The sequence below is a fragment of the Terrapene carolina genome, unplaced genomic scaffold (assembly GCF_002925995.2).
Source record: "Terrapene carolina triunguis isolate 2854851 unplaced genomic scaffold, T_m_triunguis-2.0 Scaffold232, whole genome shotgun sequence".
NCBI classification, from domain to species: domain Eukaryota; kingdom Metazoa; phylum Chordata; order Testudines; family Emydidae; genus Terrapene; species Terrapene triunguis.
In genome coordinates, this window is record NW_020664583.1 from 1,711,039 (window position 1) to 1,728,241 (window position 17,203).

At 41.6% G+C, this 17,203-nt stretch overlaps 1 protein-coding gene across 1 annotated transcript in view; it reads right to left on the reverse strand.

Moving 5' to 3' along the window:
• Positions 1 to 17,203, reverse strand: part of SYN2 (synapsin II) — a 204,316-nt gene that overhangs the window by 48,896 nt on the left and 138,217 nt on the right. The window contains 2 exon segments of the mRNA XM_026656697.1: positions 14,840 to 15,003; positions 16,934 to 16,956. Of these exon segments, the coding sequence (XP_026512482.1) occupies positions 14,840 to 15,003; positions 16,934 to 16,956 (187 nt within the window).

Consider the following 17,203-nt stretch of genomic DNA (forward strand, 5'->3'; position numbering starts at 1 on the left):
TCTTAGTTTTACTTTGTTTTCTCAACTTGTAAATGTACCTTTTACTAGAGTGTTTATCTTTGTTTGCTATACTTTGAACCTGGGCTAGAGGGGGGTCCTCTGAGCTCTTTAAGTTTGATTACCCTGTAAAGTTATTTTCCATACTGATTTTACAGAGATGATTTTTACCTTTTTCTTTCATTAAAAGCCTTCTTTTTAAGAACCTGATTGATTTTTCCTTGTTTTTAGATCGAAGGGAGTTGGATCTGTATTCACCGGGAGTTGGTGAAAGGAAGGAGGGGTGGGAAGGGTCAATTTCTCCTTGTTTTAAGATCCAAGGGGTTTGGATCTGTATTCACCAGGAGTTGGTGAAAGGAAGGAGGGGGGAAGGGTCAATTTCTCCTTGTTTTAAGATCCAAGGGGTTTGGATCTGTATTCACCAGGGAATTGGTGAAAGGTTTCTCAAAGCTTCCCAGGGAAGGGAATGGTGGCAGCGGACCAGAACTAAGCTGGTAGTTAAGCTTAGAAGTCCTCATGCAGGCCCCCACACTTGTACCCTGAAGTTCAAAGTGGGGATACAGCCTTATCAACTGGGCAAACAAGTTTTACAGCTGGATCTGGTTTCTTTTACTGAGCTAAAATATGGTATCAACTGATATATTTCCATGGTAGGTGATAAATATGCTCCTGATTTTTGGCCAGGTCTCAAACAATACAGCAATTGGAATTTTGCTGCCGCAATGCAATTCTGACAGAAAATTGTGGGTGCAGTATATACCACAGATGCATACATTTAGATCCCTAACTACCTAATTTAGGGCTGCAAATTACTCCTGGATCATTTTTGATCTGTTAATTGCAGGCCATGTTAAACTTGTGACTACAGGCTCAACCCTTACTCCACCCCTTCTTCCAACCCCCCACCCTGCCTCTTCCTGCCTAGTTCTGCCCCCTCCTCTGAGCACACTCTGCCCCTGCTCCTCCTGCACGCCCCGGAACAGCTGATCACGGGAGGGAGAAGGTGCTGGGAGGGAGAGGGAGCAGTTGAGCAGTGGGGCCACCAGTGGGCGGGACGTGCGAGGGGGGGGGAAAGGGGAAGAACGGGGGGAGCTGGCTGGCAGTGGATGATAAGCACCCGTTAATTTTTTTCCTGTGGGTGCTCAAGGACTGGAGAACCCACAGAGTCAGCACCTATACTTGTGACTCTCTCTATTTAATGACTTACTCAATGAGATTTTCTAAATCAGATGGGGTTAAGGAAAGAAGAACTGATGTACCATGTACAGGAGTACCATTCGGTATTCCTTACATTATATTTTGATATTAAGATTTGTATGCCTTATTTTGTCCAATACTATGTACTGAGTTTGGAGCAATATCAACTAAGTTAGAAAAATAACTGAGCTTAATCTCAGTGTCCATGGGAGAAAAATATAGCTAGGCTGTACCCCTAAAGCTTTTCAGTACAACAGCAAGTGACTTAGCACTCTACCAATGAAATAATTAAAAGCACTGCATTTTTTTTAAAAGCCTAAATTGGCTGAACATATTCTAAACTGAATAGTGTTTCCAGCAGCTGCTGCTAGCTGTTTTTTCCAAGTTACATTTTACACAGGTACTGCGTACAGCACTGTGTTTTGGCTGTTTGTCTCCTGATGCATTAATTGATATATTGCCTTACTATAGCCAAAATTGCTGAGGGCATTGAATATAGGGAGCATTTGCCACAACTAGGGTGACCAGATGTCCCGATTATATAGGGGCAGTCCCGATATTCGGGGCTTTGTCTTATATAGGCAACTATTACCCCCCATCTCCTGTCCTGATTTTTCACACTTGCTATCTGGTCACCTTAGCCACAACTTTCCCAACAGCTGATGTATAGCCAGTTGGGGTATAAGATAAGTACTTATGATATGATGTAATTAGACCCATATCAATAAATCATGTGAAGTAGTTACTGGACACTGTGAATTTCTAGTTCACTAGCTAATGATGGTTTGCAGTCACTGTATTTATTTTACTACATAACATATGTTTGTTGTATCTTTATCTAAAAATATAATAAAAAGTTAATGAAAAAGGAAGCCCATCACTGGTGAATACAGCCTTTTGGAATGTATAATTAGTGTGGCAAAGAAACCACATGGGAAACAGAAGGAGAATAATCCAACTATTGCACTGTGGTTGGTTGATGTGTTTGAAATTAGAAAAGTGGTGAGCTACCAGTAAACCATTAGTCTAGCCAACTAACCAAAGAATCTGTTGTATCAGTCCTGCTTACTCCATTTCTTTGACCACAACTGCATAGCAGACACTAGATTAAAAAAGATTTCTTTAATTTTCACACAGTTACACTGATTCACATTGGCCATATTCTGTTGTATCTTGGGATACAAATGGTGAATTGGGGCAAACTACATTGTAAAAACAATACCTTAAATATTGTTTATCTTTTAGATAAAATGTAAAGAATCCTAAACTTTATTGGTGCTGGTATTTTCTAAAAGCAGATAATTTGAAATTTGTTTAAAAATATTTTAAGTGAACCTAAAAATATCTTGCTGCCTGATTATCCATATTTGAAACTATTTAGACAGATGCAATCCCATGATAACGTTGACAGGAATGAGGGAATAGTGGATTTGGTATTATATTTAGGGACCATCTTTTTAGGGCCAGATTGTGTCCTTAATCTGGAGCGTTCTTGGGATGGTGCAGAACTGTATTTCCCTATGGGCACAATTCCTCCCTCAGGTCCTGAGTATATAAGATTCATTGTTCCTTAAAATTATGCAGCCTGCTTTCCTCCATGCGCCAATAGGACCATGACCTTAGTTTCTCCCCTTCACATTGGCTTGCACTCCAGGGGCCACCCTGAGCAAGGAATCTCTAGCACTTTTGTAGGAAATCTGTAAAAGATAATGCACTTAGGGTCGATGATCCATCACTGCATTAGTATACTGTATTTTTTCCATGTCTGTGCTCCAAAGAGCAAACTCACTAAACCTGTAGGTAAATTTATTGGCACCTGGGAGCACATCTTTAGAAATCTGTTTCAAATTAAAAAGTTATAACACTTGTAAAATAAAAACCTCTATCTAATATGAGTTATATATAATAACAGCTACATCTTATATACTGCTTTTCATCAATAGGTCTCAAAGCTCTTTATGAAGGAGGTCAGTATCATCTCCATTTTACAGATGGTGAAACTGATAACGAATTTTATCTATTTTTAAGGGCATGTCTACACTGGGAAATTAGTGTGGTGTAAGCTAGAGCATGAATTTAAAGTGCACAAACTATTCCGCACTAACTCCCTATGTAGAAAAGCCATAAGACTCCTACCTGCTTAAAGCTGCCAAAAATATTCTGAATGAAATCTGAAAGGTTATCAAAGCCTGTGGTTTATAGATCTACAGGTAGGAAGCTGGTTTCTGGAGGGAAGAAGATCCTGTAGACTGATTTTAGGGTAGGTATCAGTAAAATTCCACAAACCAATTCAGTATTAAGTACAAATCAGGAGGATGCCTCTGAGCTGTGGGGCCAATGTAAAGGATTCTATCTAATTCGGGTTCTTGTACCACTATTATAAGAGCATCTTGTGTAGCTTCTTCCAGTTTTGGTTTTCCAAGAATGAACTGTGGAGAGATGGCACTCACTAGTACTCTGCAATGCAAAGCAGTGTTCAAAGTATCAACTCTTGCTGCTGTGCAACAGTGTGTTAAAACTAGAGAAGCCTTTTTTTTTACATTTGTCATTCTATCTATTATATTATAAGTATGAAAAGAAGTTGAACCCTGCAAATGGACATTAATTAGATGTTTTATTAGCATGAACTTGTGAGACAGTTAAAGCTAAATGTTGAATTCATAAAATTCATTCATATTTCTATAGCATGTCTTTGGTGTAATGGTGATGGCAGCTGAATATTCAAATTGAGGTGAAAAGAACAGAAACTAAATGAACAGCTCTGATAGCTGCACAGAATAATTACTTGGCTTTCCTGCTGATAAACCTGACAACCAATTCTTCTAGCTAAGTGATTCTTTAATTAGCTTCATTACTCTCTAATAGGACTTTGACTTTACAGACACAGTCCTTTGCAGTATGAAAGTAAATCTGCCAAGGCTTCCTTTTGCCCTAGCACATAGCCAGCTACTTTTTAAATACAATGGTCTGTAGAATACTATTCTGTCCCTATGGCAGAGGTGGGCAAACTATGGCCCGCGGGCCACATCCGGCCCTGGGACACTCCTGCCCAGCCCGGGAGGCTCCCTCCCCTGTTGTTCCCCCTCCCCCGCAGCCTCAGCTCACTGTGCCACTGGCGCAATGCTCTGGGCTGCGAGTTCTTCCCGGGCAGCGCAGCTGAAGAGCCTCGCCTGACCCGGTGCTCTGTGCTGCACGGTGGCATGGCTGGCTCCAGCCGGGCGGCGCAGCTGCCTGTGCTGGTGCTCTGGGCAGCGCAGCTGTAGCGCCGCCAGCCACCAGTGCTCCAGGCAGTGCGGTAAGGGGGCAGGGGAGTTCGGGGTGGTGGTCAGGGGGTGGGGGTGTGGATAGGGGTCAGGGTGGTCAGAGGACAGGGAACAGGGGGATTGAATAGGGGCAGGGGTTCCCAGGGGGCAGTCAGGAAGGGGGGGGGTTGGATGGGGCAGGGGTCCCGGGGGGCAGTCAGGAATGAGAGGAGGGGTTGGATGGGGCGGTGGGGGGCAGTCAGGGGACAGGGAGGAGTGGATGGGGCAGGAGTCCCGGCGGAGCCATCAGGGGGCGAGAAGGGGGGTTCGGATAGGGGTCAGGGCCACAGCCTCCCCTAACCAGCCCTCCATACAATTTCAGAAACCCGATGTGGCCCTCAAGCCAAAAAGTTTACCTGCCCCTGCCCTAGGACATGGGTTGCCACAGATATTCAGAATGATACCTTTCTGCTGGAAAAGCCAGCTAGAATTAATCAGAAATAGCAGTGGTAGCAAAAAGGAATGGCTACAACATAGTAAAGATGTAGCTACTCTTTTCTTTCAAAAAATGTAGGAATGTTCTAGAGAACTTTTAACAGTTAGGCAAAGAATGCTCATAAAGACCCCCTACTAAAAGAGTAGTAGGGATCATAATCAGAGTTTCAAGTAGAGCTGGTAGGAAAATGCCACTTTTTGAACCTGAAATATCTTGTGAAAGGGAGTTGGGTGCGATGAACTTTCATCAAATGACAGGCAAGTTTCTATTGGACTTACCTGGTTCCCTGACGGCCTGCGTGGCAAACTGCTGGGGAAGTCAGGGTTTCCAGGGCCCAGGGCTCCAGGGTAGCCCCATCATGTGGACTGCCTGGGTCCCTGGCTCCAGTTACAGCCCCACCATTCCAGGGCTTCCAGGTTCCCTGCCATGGAGCTAGAAGCTGAAAGCCTTGCAAGCCCCATGTCCGCAGCTGTGTGACTTGAACTGGCACACTCAGGACTTCTAGCCTCCCTGCCATGGAGCAAGAAGGTCCTCTGATGGACTTAGAATCATAGGGTTAAAAGGGACCACAAGTGTCCTCTAGTCTAACCCCCTGCCAATATACAGGATTTGTTGTGTCTAAACCATCTAACGCAGATGGCTATCCAGCCTCCTTTTGTAAACCTCCAGTGAAGGAGCTTTCGCAACCTCCCGAAGCAGTCTGTTCCATTGTCCTACTGTTCTTACAGTTAGGAAGTTTTTCCTGATATTTAATCTAAATCTGCTATGCTGTAGTTTGTACCCCTTGACTCTTGTCCTACTCTCTGTGGCAAGAGAGAACAACTTTTCTACCTTTTTAATGGCAGCCTTTCAAGTATTTGAAAACTGCTATCATGTCCCCCCTTAATCTCCTCTTTTCTGAACTAAACACACCCATTTCCTTCAGTCTTTGCTCATATGGCTTGCATTTCATCTCTTTGATCATTTTTGTCAATCGCCTCTGGATCCTTTCCAGTCTCTCTACATCCTTTCTATACATTGCTGACCAAAATGGGACACAGTACTCCAGCTGAAGCCTAACCAGCGCTGAGTAGAGCAATACTATCACCTCCTGTGAGTTGTATGCAACCTAAAATTGCATTTTTTTTTTTTTTGCAACAGCATGGCAACTGCCAAGCCAGTTATCCCCCATTCTGTATTTGGGCATTTGGTTTATCTTCCTTAAGCGTAGCACCTTATATTTGTCTTTTGTTGAATTTCATTTTGTTGTTTATAGCTCAGTTCTCCAATTTATCAAGATACCTCTGAATTTTAGCTCTATCCTCCAAAGTGTTGGCAACCCCTGCCCAGCTTTGTGTCATCTGGAAATTTGATCAGGATGCTCTCTATTCCTACATCTAGGTCATTAAAAAAGATGTTAAACACCAGACCCAGAATATATCCCTGTGGAAACCCACTGAGACCTCCCTCCAAACTGACATCATTCTATTAATAGTTATTCTTTGTTTGCAGTTGTTTAACCAATTATATATCCAATTAATGGTAGTTCTGCCAAGCCCACATTTCTCCAGCTTATTTATCAGAATGTCATGTGGGACCAGGGCCGGATTAAGACCTTTAGAGGCCCTAAGCAGTGAAAAGATTATGGTGCCCCCCATACATAATTCAAAATAAAAGCAATACTATACCATAAAATAACATTTTATTTTTCGAAATGACACAAAACTTACATGGTATGCTGAAATTAAAATAGCTTCTTTCTAGATTTTCTGATTTGCAAAATTCTGGATAAGTTCATCGAAGCTGACTCAACGGAGCAGGTCCGCTTCCATACACAATAGGGAAAGTGAATCAAGTCTGTCTTGACACACTGTTGTTCTCTGAGGGTTTTTTATTCTTTTCAGCTGAGAAAAAGAGCGTTCTGCGGAGCAGTTAGTAATCATCAATGTTAGAAAAATACGTAGTGCGATCTCTACATTTGGAAATACACATTGTATTCCGTCTTTCAATATTGTGTCATGAAGATCAATGTGACTGAATTTCATTTTTACTGTTTCATTAAACTTTGCGTGCATATAACAGTGGAACTGCCGTACTTCTCCACAGAGATTCATGTTCAAGTCAACAGGGTATGAGTCAACTAGCTTTTGGGAACCCTGTGAATATTGTTCATCAGATAAGTCCATATCATTTAGAAAAGAAAATCTACTTGATACTTCTTTGTATACTTCACCTGTCCTCATCATGTGAGCTTCAAATGTATCAATTATAGTGTAGTAAGTAGATATGCGAAATTTGTCTCTAGGATTCAATGCTGTTTCTGTTGTACTGCTCACGTTTGCTTGTTTTTTCCTGATTCGCTTGTGGGACTGTGCTTCTTTGTAATTAGTATCAGGCAAGATATCTTTTGATATGTCTTCAAATCTTTTGAAATCATTCCTCAAAGTGTGTAAGTGGTCTGCTAATGATTGACAGAGATCTGCACATGTTTTCAAATCCAATTCTTTTTCTTGAAGAGCTTGACTTGTGTGGTAAAAGTGTTGTAAAATTTCATTCCACATGGTCAACATGAATACAAACTCTAGTTCTTGCATTTTGTTTGCAATGTTTTCTGCCTCTCGTATAGTTTCTCCCTTTTGTGATTGCTCTTCAGCTATACTTTCCAAAGCATCCACAATCTTTCAGTCGGACTCCAGAATTGCACTTGTTGCCACTGCATGTGCCTCCCAGCGAGTATTAGAAAGAGATTTCAACACACGATCATTGCCCAAATATGTTTTAAGAACTGCCCATCGGTGTGTTGAGGCAGAGAAAAATGTATAAAGTAACTGGACTGTTGAGAAAAACTTTACTGCCACCAGACAACAATCAACAGCACTGCAGCCAACAAGATTGAGAGAGTGTGCAGCACATGGTATGAATATGGCATATTTGTTCTGTTCTAAAAGCTTCTTCTGCATTCCTTGAAAATGCCCTGACATGTTGGCAGCATTGTCATAAGACTGACCTCTGCACTTTGAGAAATCTATTTTGTAAACTTGGCACAGATAATGCAGTACTTGATTTGCCATTTCTTCACCAGTGTGGCTTTTCAAATTGAGGAATGTTATAAATCGTTCAACTGGTTTTCCATCTGTGGGAGACACATATCTTAGTACAATACTCAATTGATCAATATGTGACAGATCAGGTGTAGAGTCGACAGATAAACGGAAGTACCCAGCAGTACTTATTTCATCCACAATAGCTGAATGAACTTTGTCTCTCATTAGACCAATGAGTTCATCACATATTGTCTTGGATAAGTATGTTGGGTTACCTTTGCCAGCATTCCCATATTTTGAGATATGGTCTGCTAAAAATGGGTCAAACTGAGCCACAAGCTCCAACAATCCCAAGAAATTTCCATTCTGCAATGATCCAAATGTGTCATTTGATCCCCGGAAAGGCAGACCACGTTCAGCCAATGTTTGAATAACAGCTATAACATGCTGCAAGACATGTTGCCAGTATTCATGCTCCCCTTTAATTTGTTCTTCCAATTTTTGTGTCGATCCAAAGCCCTGTCTTCGATTTAAATATGTCAACATTGAATCTCTGTGAGTAGTGCTATTTGCATGTTGTTCAATTAAAACAGTATTCCGCCAGTCACTAAATCCATCTGTAGCAAACCGGGATGTTGAAGGTTTATATGCAAAAAGTTTGCAAACAAAACAGTACACAGACCCTGTTGATGGTGAATACAGTAGCCATTCTCGAGTATACTTCTCACCATTCGCTTTCATGCCTAAAAATATTTTTTGTGGACAATATCTTGTTTGTTTGCCATTGGTAAAAGTCCGACGTGATTTCTCAAATGGCCCAGTGTGGTGTTGACAGTCATTTGGTCTACGATCTATCCAGTAAGCTACATCATCGGTACTGAAATCAACCCACATACCAGGATCTTTTCTCCTATTATTTACAGCATGAGCAGGTTCAGTGTCTGACACATTCACACCTTCTAGAACAATGTCTGTTTTATCACCAGGAGTAGGATGTCAGTTACAGTCTCTGATTTCCTCGCATTATTTCGATCTACGTAAGTAGGACGCCCCCCTAGTTTAGGTGGGGATAAGTAATAACAAAGTTCTGATTTTTCCCATGATGACTACTTCGATGCTTTTTTTTAAATATCAAATATCAATTTTTTTCCCAAAAAATCTCATTTTTTTTTGGTGCCCCCTGCTTTGCTTGTGCCCTAAGCATGTGCTTAGTCTGCATGTGCTTAGTCTGGGTAATCCAGCCCTGTGTGGGACTGTGTCAAAAGCCCTGCTGAAGTCCACCACACTCCCCCATTCACCAAACCAGTTACCTTGTCAAAGAAGTCAGAAGGGTCTGTGGCTCCAGGACAGCCCCACCATGCAGGTAGCCAGCTAGTCTGAGAGTCTGGAAGCCCTGGGCCTCTGGTATAAGAGCAGTCCACATTGTGGGCTGCCCCAGAGCTGCAAAAACTGGCAGCTGCTGACTGAAATTGATACTCCTAATAGTGGTGGTGAACCTTACAAGAATGTCAATTACAGTCTATAGCTGTTGGTCTTGGGGAGCATAGCTAGTTTCGGAAACACAATGTGTCAATGTTTCCGCAACTAACATTTTTTTTGGATTTCTAGTTTATGAGAAATTTTGAAATATCAAAATTTCTTGCAACCTGGAAACCCCACATTTCAACCAGCTCTGATTTCAAGGGGTCATAACTGCATTTGTTGCACATGCCAAGGATAGAACATTGTTTCAACTTACTGTCATTTCTGCCCTCAGACTTTTAGGTCTAATTTTTTTCTCCGGAGAACGCATGCAAAACACAATGGGCACACACACATCCTTAAAAAATGGATGCTGCAATAGAGCTTGCTCAAAAGCAAAAAAGGTATGTTTTTCATCAAAATTATTTTTTTTTAAATTTGAGAAAATTGTGGGTAAAGAGGATTTGAGGAAGTTTTGCCAAACTTCTCCCCACATTTTCATCACCAAATTTTGATATTTTTCACTAGAAAAAAAATCAAATTTTCCCAAAATGTAACTAGCTGTAATGCTGAGTCACAGACATAGGAGTACATGCCAGGTTTTGAAGAGTACCACTCCACTAAGTGTGTCAGGATATGGCAAAGTAGATGAGTGCCACCCCTTAGTTTCAAGAGCAGTGCAGCTGCAGAGATTAACTGATTTAGGCACCCAGAGACAGCTGGAATGGTTTGCTGTCCACTCTTAATTAGTGGTTACATCAGCCTCTTCCAAAGAGAGCGCCTGCTCCTGAGACAGGACACAAATTCAGCATTTTTTATTCTGGGGACAGATCTCTGTAACCACAGGGAATAATGCTTCTAATGGAATGTTGTTTGTACAGATGCTGAGGGAGAGACAGAAGTGACTGCCAAACCCAGAGAATAGCATTTTTGAGCTGATGGAAGAGCGGGTGTTTCACTTACAAAGGGCCGCAAAACAAACAATCCATATTCTCTGCGAGGAGCCCTGAAGAAGGGGGTGGGGGTATAGCATGATAGATGCAGTGTAGTCCTGCAACACCAGTGGCAGTCAAGGTCACCACTGCCAGAGAACAACTAGAGACACCACTATTGTTAGCCAGCCAGTCACAAAACATTAATTGATGCCATTCTTGATCAGTGATATGAGGAAGGAATAGGAGCTGCTCCAATGTTAATCTTTTCTACTCAGTAAGTGCTAAGGAATAATAATTGTACTGGTCTCAGCAAGCAGCACCTTCCAAGCCAGGGGAAAAATCCTCCAGGAGGGTTGGTTAAAAAGGAGTGACTGTCTGTCTGCATGGAGAGGAGGAGGTGCTGCTGGTGAGACATTTGACCTAACCCAGAAACCTATATATCTAGAAATCTGTATTTTAAACTGTAATTGTTGATAGCCAAAGACATTGAAAACCATTTATTAACATGTCAAAGCAAAACATGAAACCCCATGAGGAAAAACTCTACAAGAGGCTAATATTTGAAGATGAGGGGCTGTAGATTTTTCTTTTTCAGAAAAAGACTTATTTCTTACTCCAAGATGCTAAGTGTCTGTAAATTTGCTTCAGTGTTGCTTAGCACTTATGACATATTTCTGTCTTTATGAATTCAGTGTATTTCAAAAATACTTCCATATTATATATGATCACTCACATCATTGGTACAGAACAAGTATGCTAGTAATATTACATGCCCAGTTAGGAGGCTTTAAAATGCAAATAATTAGCTGGTTGTTATGGAAAATGTGCCAAACAACAGGAGAACCACATTCAATCCACCTACATGTATAAGAGAAAACTATTTCAGAACAATGAAGAATAGCTTAGCCTTCTTTAGACTTGGATAAAATATCAAACAAATAACACTTGCATACAGTGAGCATGCACTGGACTAAATCATAAGTAATGGATCTCTTTAGAAAAGGTGCTTTAAAAGTACAGCTAGAACATTAAGTTCATGAGACATAATATGGTGTCAGCACTTTGTAACTGATTCTGGTACTGTCTATGGCTTAAAGACTTTGAGGACTGAAAAGAAGCAGAGCTTTAAATCACGGAAATCTGAAATGACCATCCACAGCACAAAATAGACCAGCTAAATTACCAGGGGAATATGATTAATGATAACAGCATATAAAATGAAAAGTGATGGGCAATATGAAATTGGGTAATCAGCTTTCACAGGCCAGAGCTAGTGTTATTTTCATAAGACATACAATTATAATAATAATTTAGAGTTACTTTTCTTTCAGCGTAAGTCTAGAGGTAATGCACATAGTATCTAAGTACCATGAGTATCCTGATATTGTGAGTCTCTGCTTATGTATGTCCCAAATCATGAACCTTGTATTATATAGAGGGTATCTGCCTAGACCAGTGGTTCTCAAACTTTTGTCCTGGTGACCCCTTTCACATAGCAAGCCTCTGAGTGCGACCCCCCCCCTATAAATTAAAACCACATTTTTATATATTTAACACCATTATAAATGCTGGAGGAAAAGCAGGGTTTGGGGTTAAGGCTGACAGCTCACGACCCCCTGAGGGGTCCTGATCCCCAGTTTGAGAACCCCTGGCCTAGACAGAAAGCATGTATTTACAAAGGACCCAGTCCTCCTGTCTGAGAGGATGTGTTTGTTGAAGGGGTCCTAACATTGCATCTGTATTTGACTTAAGTGTTCCTACATTGTGTGCGCATTGTGCTGTGGTCTACTATTTTTAAAAGTCAGCATTTGTATCATCTTACTGTATTGGGTACAAGTGTGTTTATACAGCTTGACGTTTAAAAAGTCAGCATTTACCCTCTGTTACCAAACCATATCTGAGACACCACAAGTTTCCCCCATCTTAAAGTAGGCAATCTTTGTGATATCTCAGAACAACTGTGCAGTAAATTTTGACTTTTTAATATCAATCACTACATGTTTATACGAAATCACAGATTTTTACATATGTCATGAATCTGAACTTCTAGAGCAGTTCTACATCTCAATGGATAATAAAACTTTTAACAATCCATGCTCATGAATGTGTCACTGTTTCCAAAACAATTCAGCTGACTCTGTAGAGTAGCAAAGAATTACCATACTTCTATCAGTTCTATAATTTCAGTGCAGTGTCTATTATGTATTATATTTTTAAATGGTCCTTAAGTAGGCCCACTACAATTGATTAGAATTTTTTCTAAAAACAGGAGTATATCTGGTGCAGATGGCCAGGGCAAGTGCTCAAAAGGAGGAAGAAAAATGAAGTATAGTGCGTGTCTGTTATGACATTTTCATTCACAACTTTTTTTTAATCAGTGAAAACATTTTTCAGACCTGTGACAAGCACTGGTCCTCATCTAGAAAGTTACTGAGCGCATGCTAACTTCAGTGGGAGTTGGAAGGTGCTTACTATTTTGCAGGTGTTGCTCAGAACCTTGGAAGATTGTGCTCTAAGTCCATGGTAAATTGTAATTTCAAGCATTATCCTCTATTTTGAATTAGCAGAAAAAGGACCAAAAAGGAGATTTTTTTAAAAAAGGGAAAACTTCCACATGCTTACAATCACCCAGCTTAACCAGCTTTATAGAAACTTAACAAAAATTGAAATTATTGCTGAAAACAAGCATGGAAGACTTCAACTAAACAGGGAATATTTCAGAGAGAGTTGCAGTATACGAGGGAGTGAAAATAAGGGGTTAGAATGGAATGGCTTTCATCCTGCTGGATGTGTATAGAGTTGTTTTGATGTAGCCAGGCATGTTGTCCGAGGAAACAGGATCTCTACAGCTCACATTCTTCAAGATGTGAGGGAGCTACTACTGACGAACTCTAATTTTTGAGGAGTACAGCACGGAGTTTGATCCTGCGAGCTTCTGAGTTCCCTCAACTACTACTGATGTCAGTGGGAGTCGTGGGTGTTTAGCACTCGACAGTGATGACAAATGAATTTTAATTGCATTTGTAAGCAGCTATATGTATTTTCTTCTTTTGGAATCTCACAAGCAGAACATAAAAGAACCAAAACTTTTGGTTTTATTTAGAAATGGATACCATGATCCATGAGAGGACAAACCAGAACCTGTCTCTGGCATACCAGTGTACTTTGGTGGCTTGGATAAAACCACTCTTGCTTTTGTTTTTGCAAAATCAGAACCTGACTTGGGGGGATTTGAGTAAAATGGAACTGGGATCCTAGGGACAGACTGTCCTCAGATGCTGAAAGCATCCTGCGTTGTTAGATTGTAGTGGGGTGGATTGGCCACCCACAGACCCAGAGGGGGAGGAGCCCCTCATTGAACTCTGATGGATGGAGCTACACCACGCTCAACCCTCCTGCTGGAAGTCAGTGGACGGGACCGGAAGTACACTGCTGCCACTGCTAGGGCCCTGGGCCAGGACACAGTGGAGTGGGTGGGCCTGCATCCCACCTGTCACCCCAATCCGTGGGGTGGCAGTCTCCCCACCCCCCTTAGGCAAGAAGCCTGCGCTTGTCGGCCCTCTGCCAGAACTAGGAGGCCCGACTGTTTGCTGCTCAGCCTGAGTGCAGGCCTGAGCCCTTTAGACTCTACTGCCCCACTCTGATCAAGGACCTGTGCTAACTGGCTGTTTGCTGCCCAGCCTGAGTACAGGCCTGAGCCTGAGACTCTTTGCTGCCCCGCCCCAACCAGCGGCTGGGGCTCCGTAACTGTGTGTGTTGTTTGGCCCTGATCACAGGCCCGAGCTCACGTCTCCTGTCGTCCCGCTGATTCCCCATGTCAGGCGACACCCGGAGATGTAGTGGGGCGGACTGGCCGCCCACAGATCAGGAGGGGGAGGAGCCACTCCCCCGAACGGACTACATAGATAAATAACCTGTGATGGCTTTTTGGGGGGCAGGGTGGGGGTAAGCCAAATGATCAAGAACCATCAGGTCTAGAAACTCCTATATCATTTTGAAAAGCCCAGCAGTGTCTTCCAGCATTGATGGTTCATGGGGTATCAGACCTGAAAATTGCATTTTAGGCTGAAAAAAAGGCACAAAGTGAAAACAAGGTTCTTAATTTCCCTTTCCATGTAAAAATATCCTTTTGTTGGGGTTCCCTTGGGATAGTGCTGTCCACAAATCTTACTCCAAAGTAATCTTGGTAGGCCCATTTAGGAAGGAAAGTTTGAGTTCGGAAAATAGGACATCTCCATTTGGTTTTGTTTATAATGTGTGTACGTTTCCTCAGACACTAGAAAACATTATGATATGGTTACATTTTCCAGCAAGCTGTGCCCCTAACTTGGATATGTGGTCTTGCATTATAACTTAAACATTGTTAAATACACTACATCCTCTGACATGCAAACAACCTGAGTTGGAAGCCTAAATCATATGTAAAGTGGTTTTACTCAGGTCTCTTAACAAGGAAATGCTTATATTGACAAGTATGGCATATCTTACCTCAAAAATATAATCCTTTCCATCCTTGCCATGTACAGCTTTGACAGCACAGATATCCAAACCCCCAAACATTTCAGAACAGGTGTCAACCCAGAGCTTGTACCTGTTGTGTGGAAAAAATAGTTCCCATCAGTATAAAATCAAGTCCTCATTATTATATAGACCTAATTGGATAGTTTGTTAGCTGGACAGTTGCTTTAAATTCAATCTTCTCCTGAGTCTGTCAGCTTTACTGAATTTTCACTTACTATAGTAGTGTCTTAGGCCTTGTCTACACTGGGGGGGGGTAGGGTATCGATCTAAGTTACGCAATTTCAGTTACATGAATAACGTAGCTGAAGTGGACTTACTTAGATCGACTTACCGTGGTGTCTTCATCGCGGTGAGTCAACTGCTGCCACTCCCTTGTCGACTCTGCCTGCGCCTCTCACAGTGGTGGAGTACAGGAGTCGACAGGAGAGCGCTTGGGGATCGATTTATTGCGTCTAGACTAGACGCGATAAATCGACCCTCGCTGGATTGATCGCTGCCCACCGATCTGGCAGGTAGTGTAGACGTACTCTTAGAAATACTAGCCCAGTGTCCACTAGGCACAGTGTTGTGGTGTCACAGAGGAGCTAGCTCCCTATTTCTTGAACTGGTGATATACTGGCCCAGCATAGTTTAGAATACCCTTAAGACTGATTGAAACCATGAATGCTGGTACCTGCCCCTAAAGTGTCATCCGTCATCTGAGAATAGCTGGAGCTCAGTAGCATTCCAGCCATGGTACTTCTGTCTTTCACATTCCCTTTATGTTCAGGCCAGGAGAGGGTGGTGTAGCTACTTATGCTGGCTCTACACCAGCCAAGGACTCCCCAAAAGGCCAAATTATCAGCTGCTGAGATCTAGCCAAATTCTGAACCTTTTCTGCTGCTGGAGTGGTGCCAAGGAGCTAAAGTGAGATAGGCAACTGGGGCCACTCTAAATCTTTGTACATGAGCAGAGCTCCAAATATGTTGTTAGGTAACTGTTGCCTGACACTGGCTAGGCTGCTTCTTAATTTTGGCTATTCTTACTATTCTATCAGGAAAACTAATAGCTGTTTTGAAACGTGGGAGTGTCTTTATCTTCAATATTTTATTGTCCATAAATGTATTCAACATGGTCAGTGGTAGGTTATGAACAAATCATTTAACACTAAACCAACACAATGAGAATGGACAATGTAGAGGCATCAAGTGAAGTGTAGTGGTATGGTCCCCTATGTAGAATTCAACCATATATTATAGCAGTTATATACATTTTTGGATCATCCTATAGAATTTTAAAGGATGTTTCAAAAAAGCTATAGAAAAGATATAATTATCTGCTAATTTCTGTCGGTTTTTGGAATAACATTTCTGGAACTGTTTTGGTTTAATGCCAATTAAACTATTACATTTTATAAGACTTTTCTATATTGAGTGTTATATTGATTTTGTGTTCCTTACCTCAAATACTTTAGATAGTGTAATATGGTAAGTTAGGCCCTTTTTAGACTCTTAAGCACATTACCTCTTGTATTACTTTTTATTTATAACCTCAGAGAAAGAAACAAGATGGATGTTTACAATACATGTTGATTGGGCTGGATAGTTCATCTTTACAGTAAGGAGTAACTCAAAGTTCTCAATGCAAGAATGGTCTGTCCATCCTGTGCTCATCTCTGTAGAAAGGCCAGATAACTGACCAGTGACTGAGTCAAAGTGGGACTTTCTTGCCAGAAAAAAAATGAAGCAATTGCTAGGGTGGGGCATGGACAGAATGGATAGTGTTTGGCGGGAGTCATAAAATCCCAGGGCACACATAGCTGTACTGTGCCTTCAGTTATGAGCATGCAGAGTTAGATGAAGACAATGAGAGTTATGTGCACATGCTCAAGGGCAGAGGTTGGCCTATAGGATGAAAGATGGCAGCTGTGGTATCGAGAACTTTTGTTAACGAAAAGCCTATCTGAACATGGGCCATAGTGCCTGATGAAACAATCATGAAATAATTTATAGAGTTTGATATTACAGCTCTCCTAATTAAGAGGCTGATGAGCCCTTTTTTTTTTTTAATTAAAGAACAGACATTTACCATTCACATATTTTCTTCTTCTTCTTCCCACGTAAGCTAATGGTCAAATATTTGAATTTAAATGAGAGCTGTTTCCTTTACAGCTCATCTCCTCCTCTTTTTTGATCCAGCCTTTGAGCCATAAAGATCAATTTGCCACATCATAGTAATTTCCACTGCAAAAAAACTGACGTAATAAACACAGGATTCAGATTTTACTGTAAAATCAAAGGGAAGGGAGAGGCTGGGCTGTGAGGGATAAAGGGATGTGTTTTATTCACACAT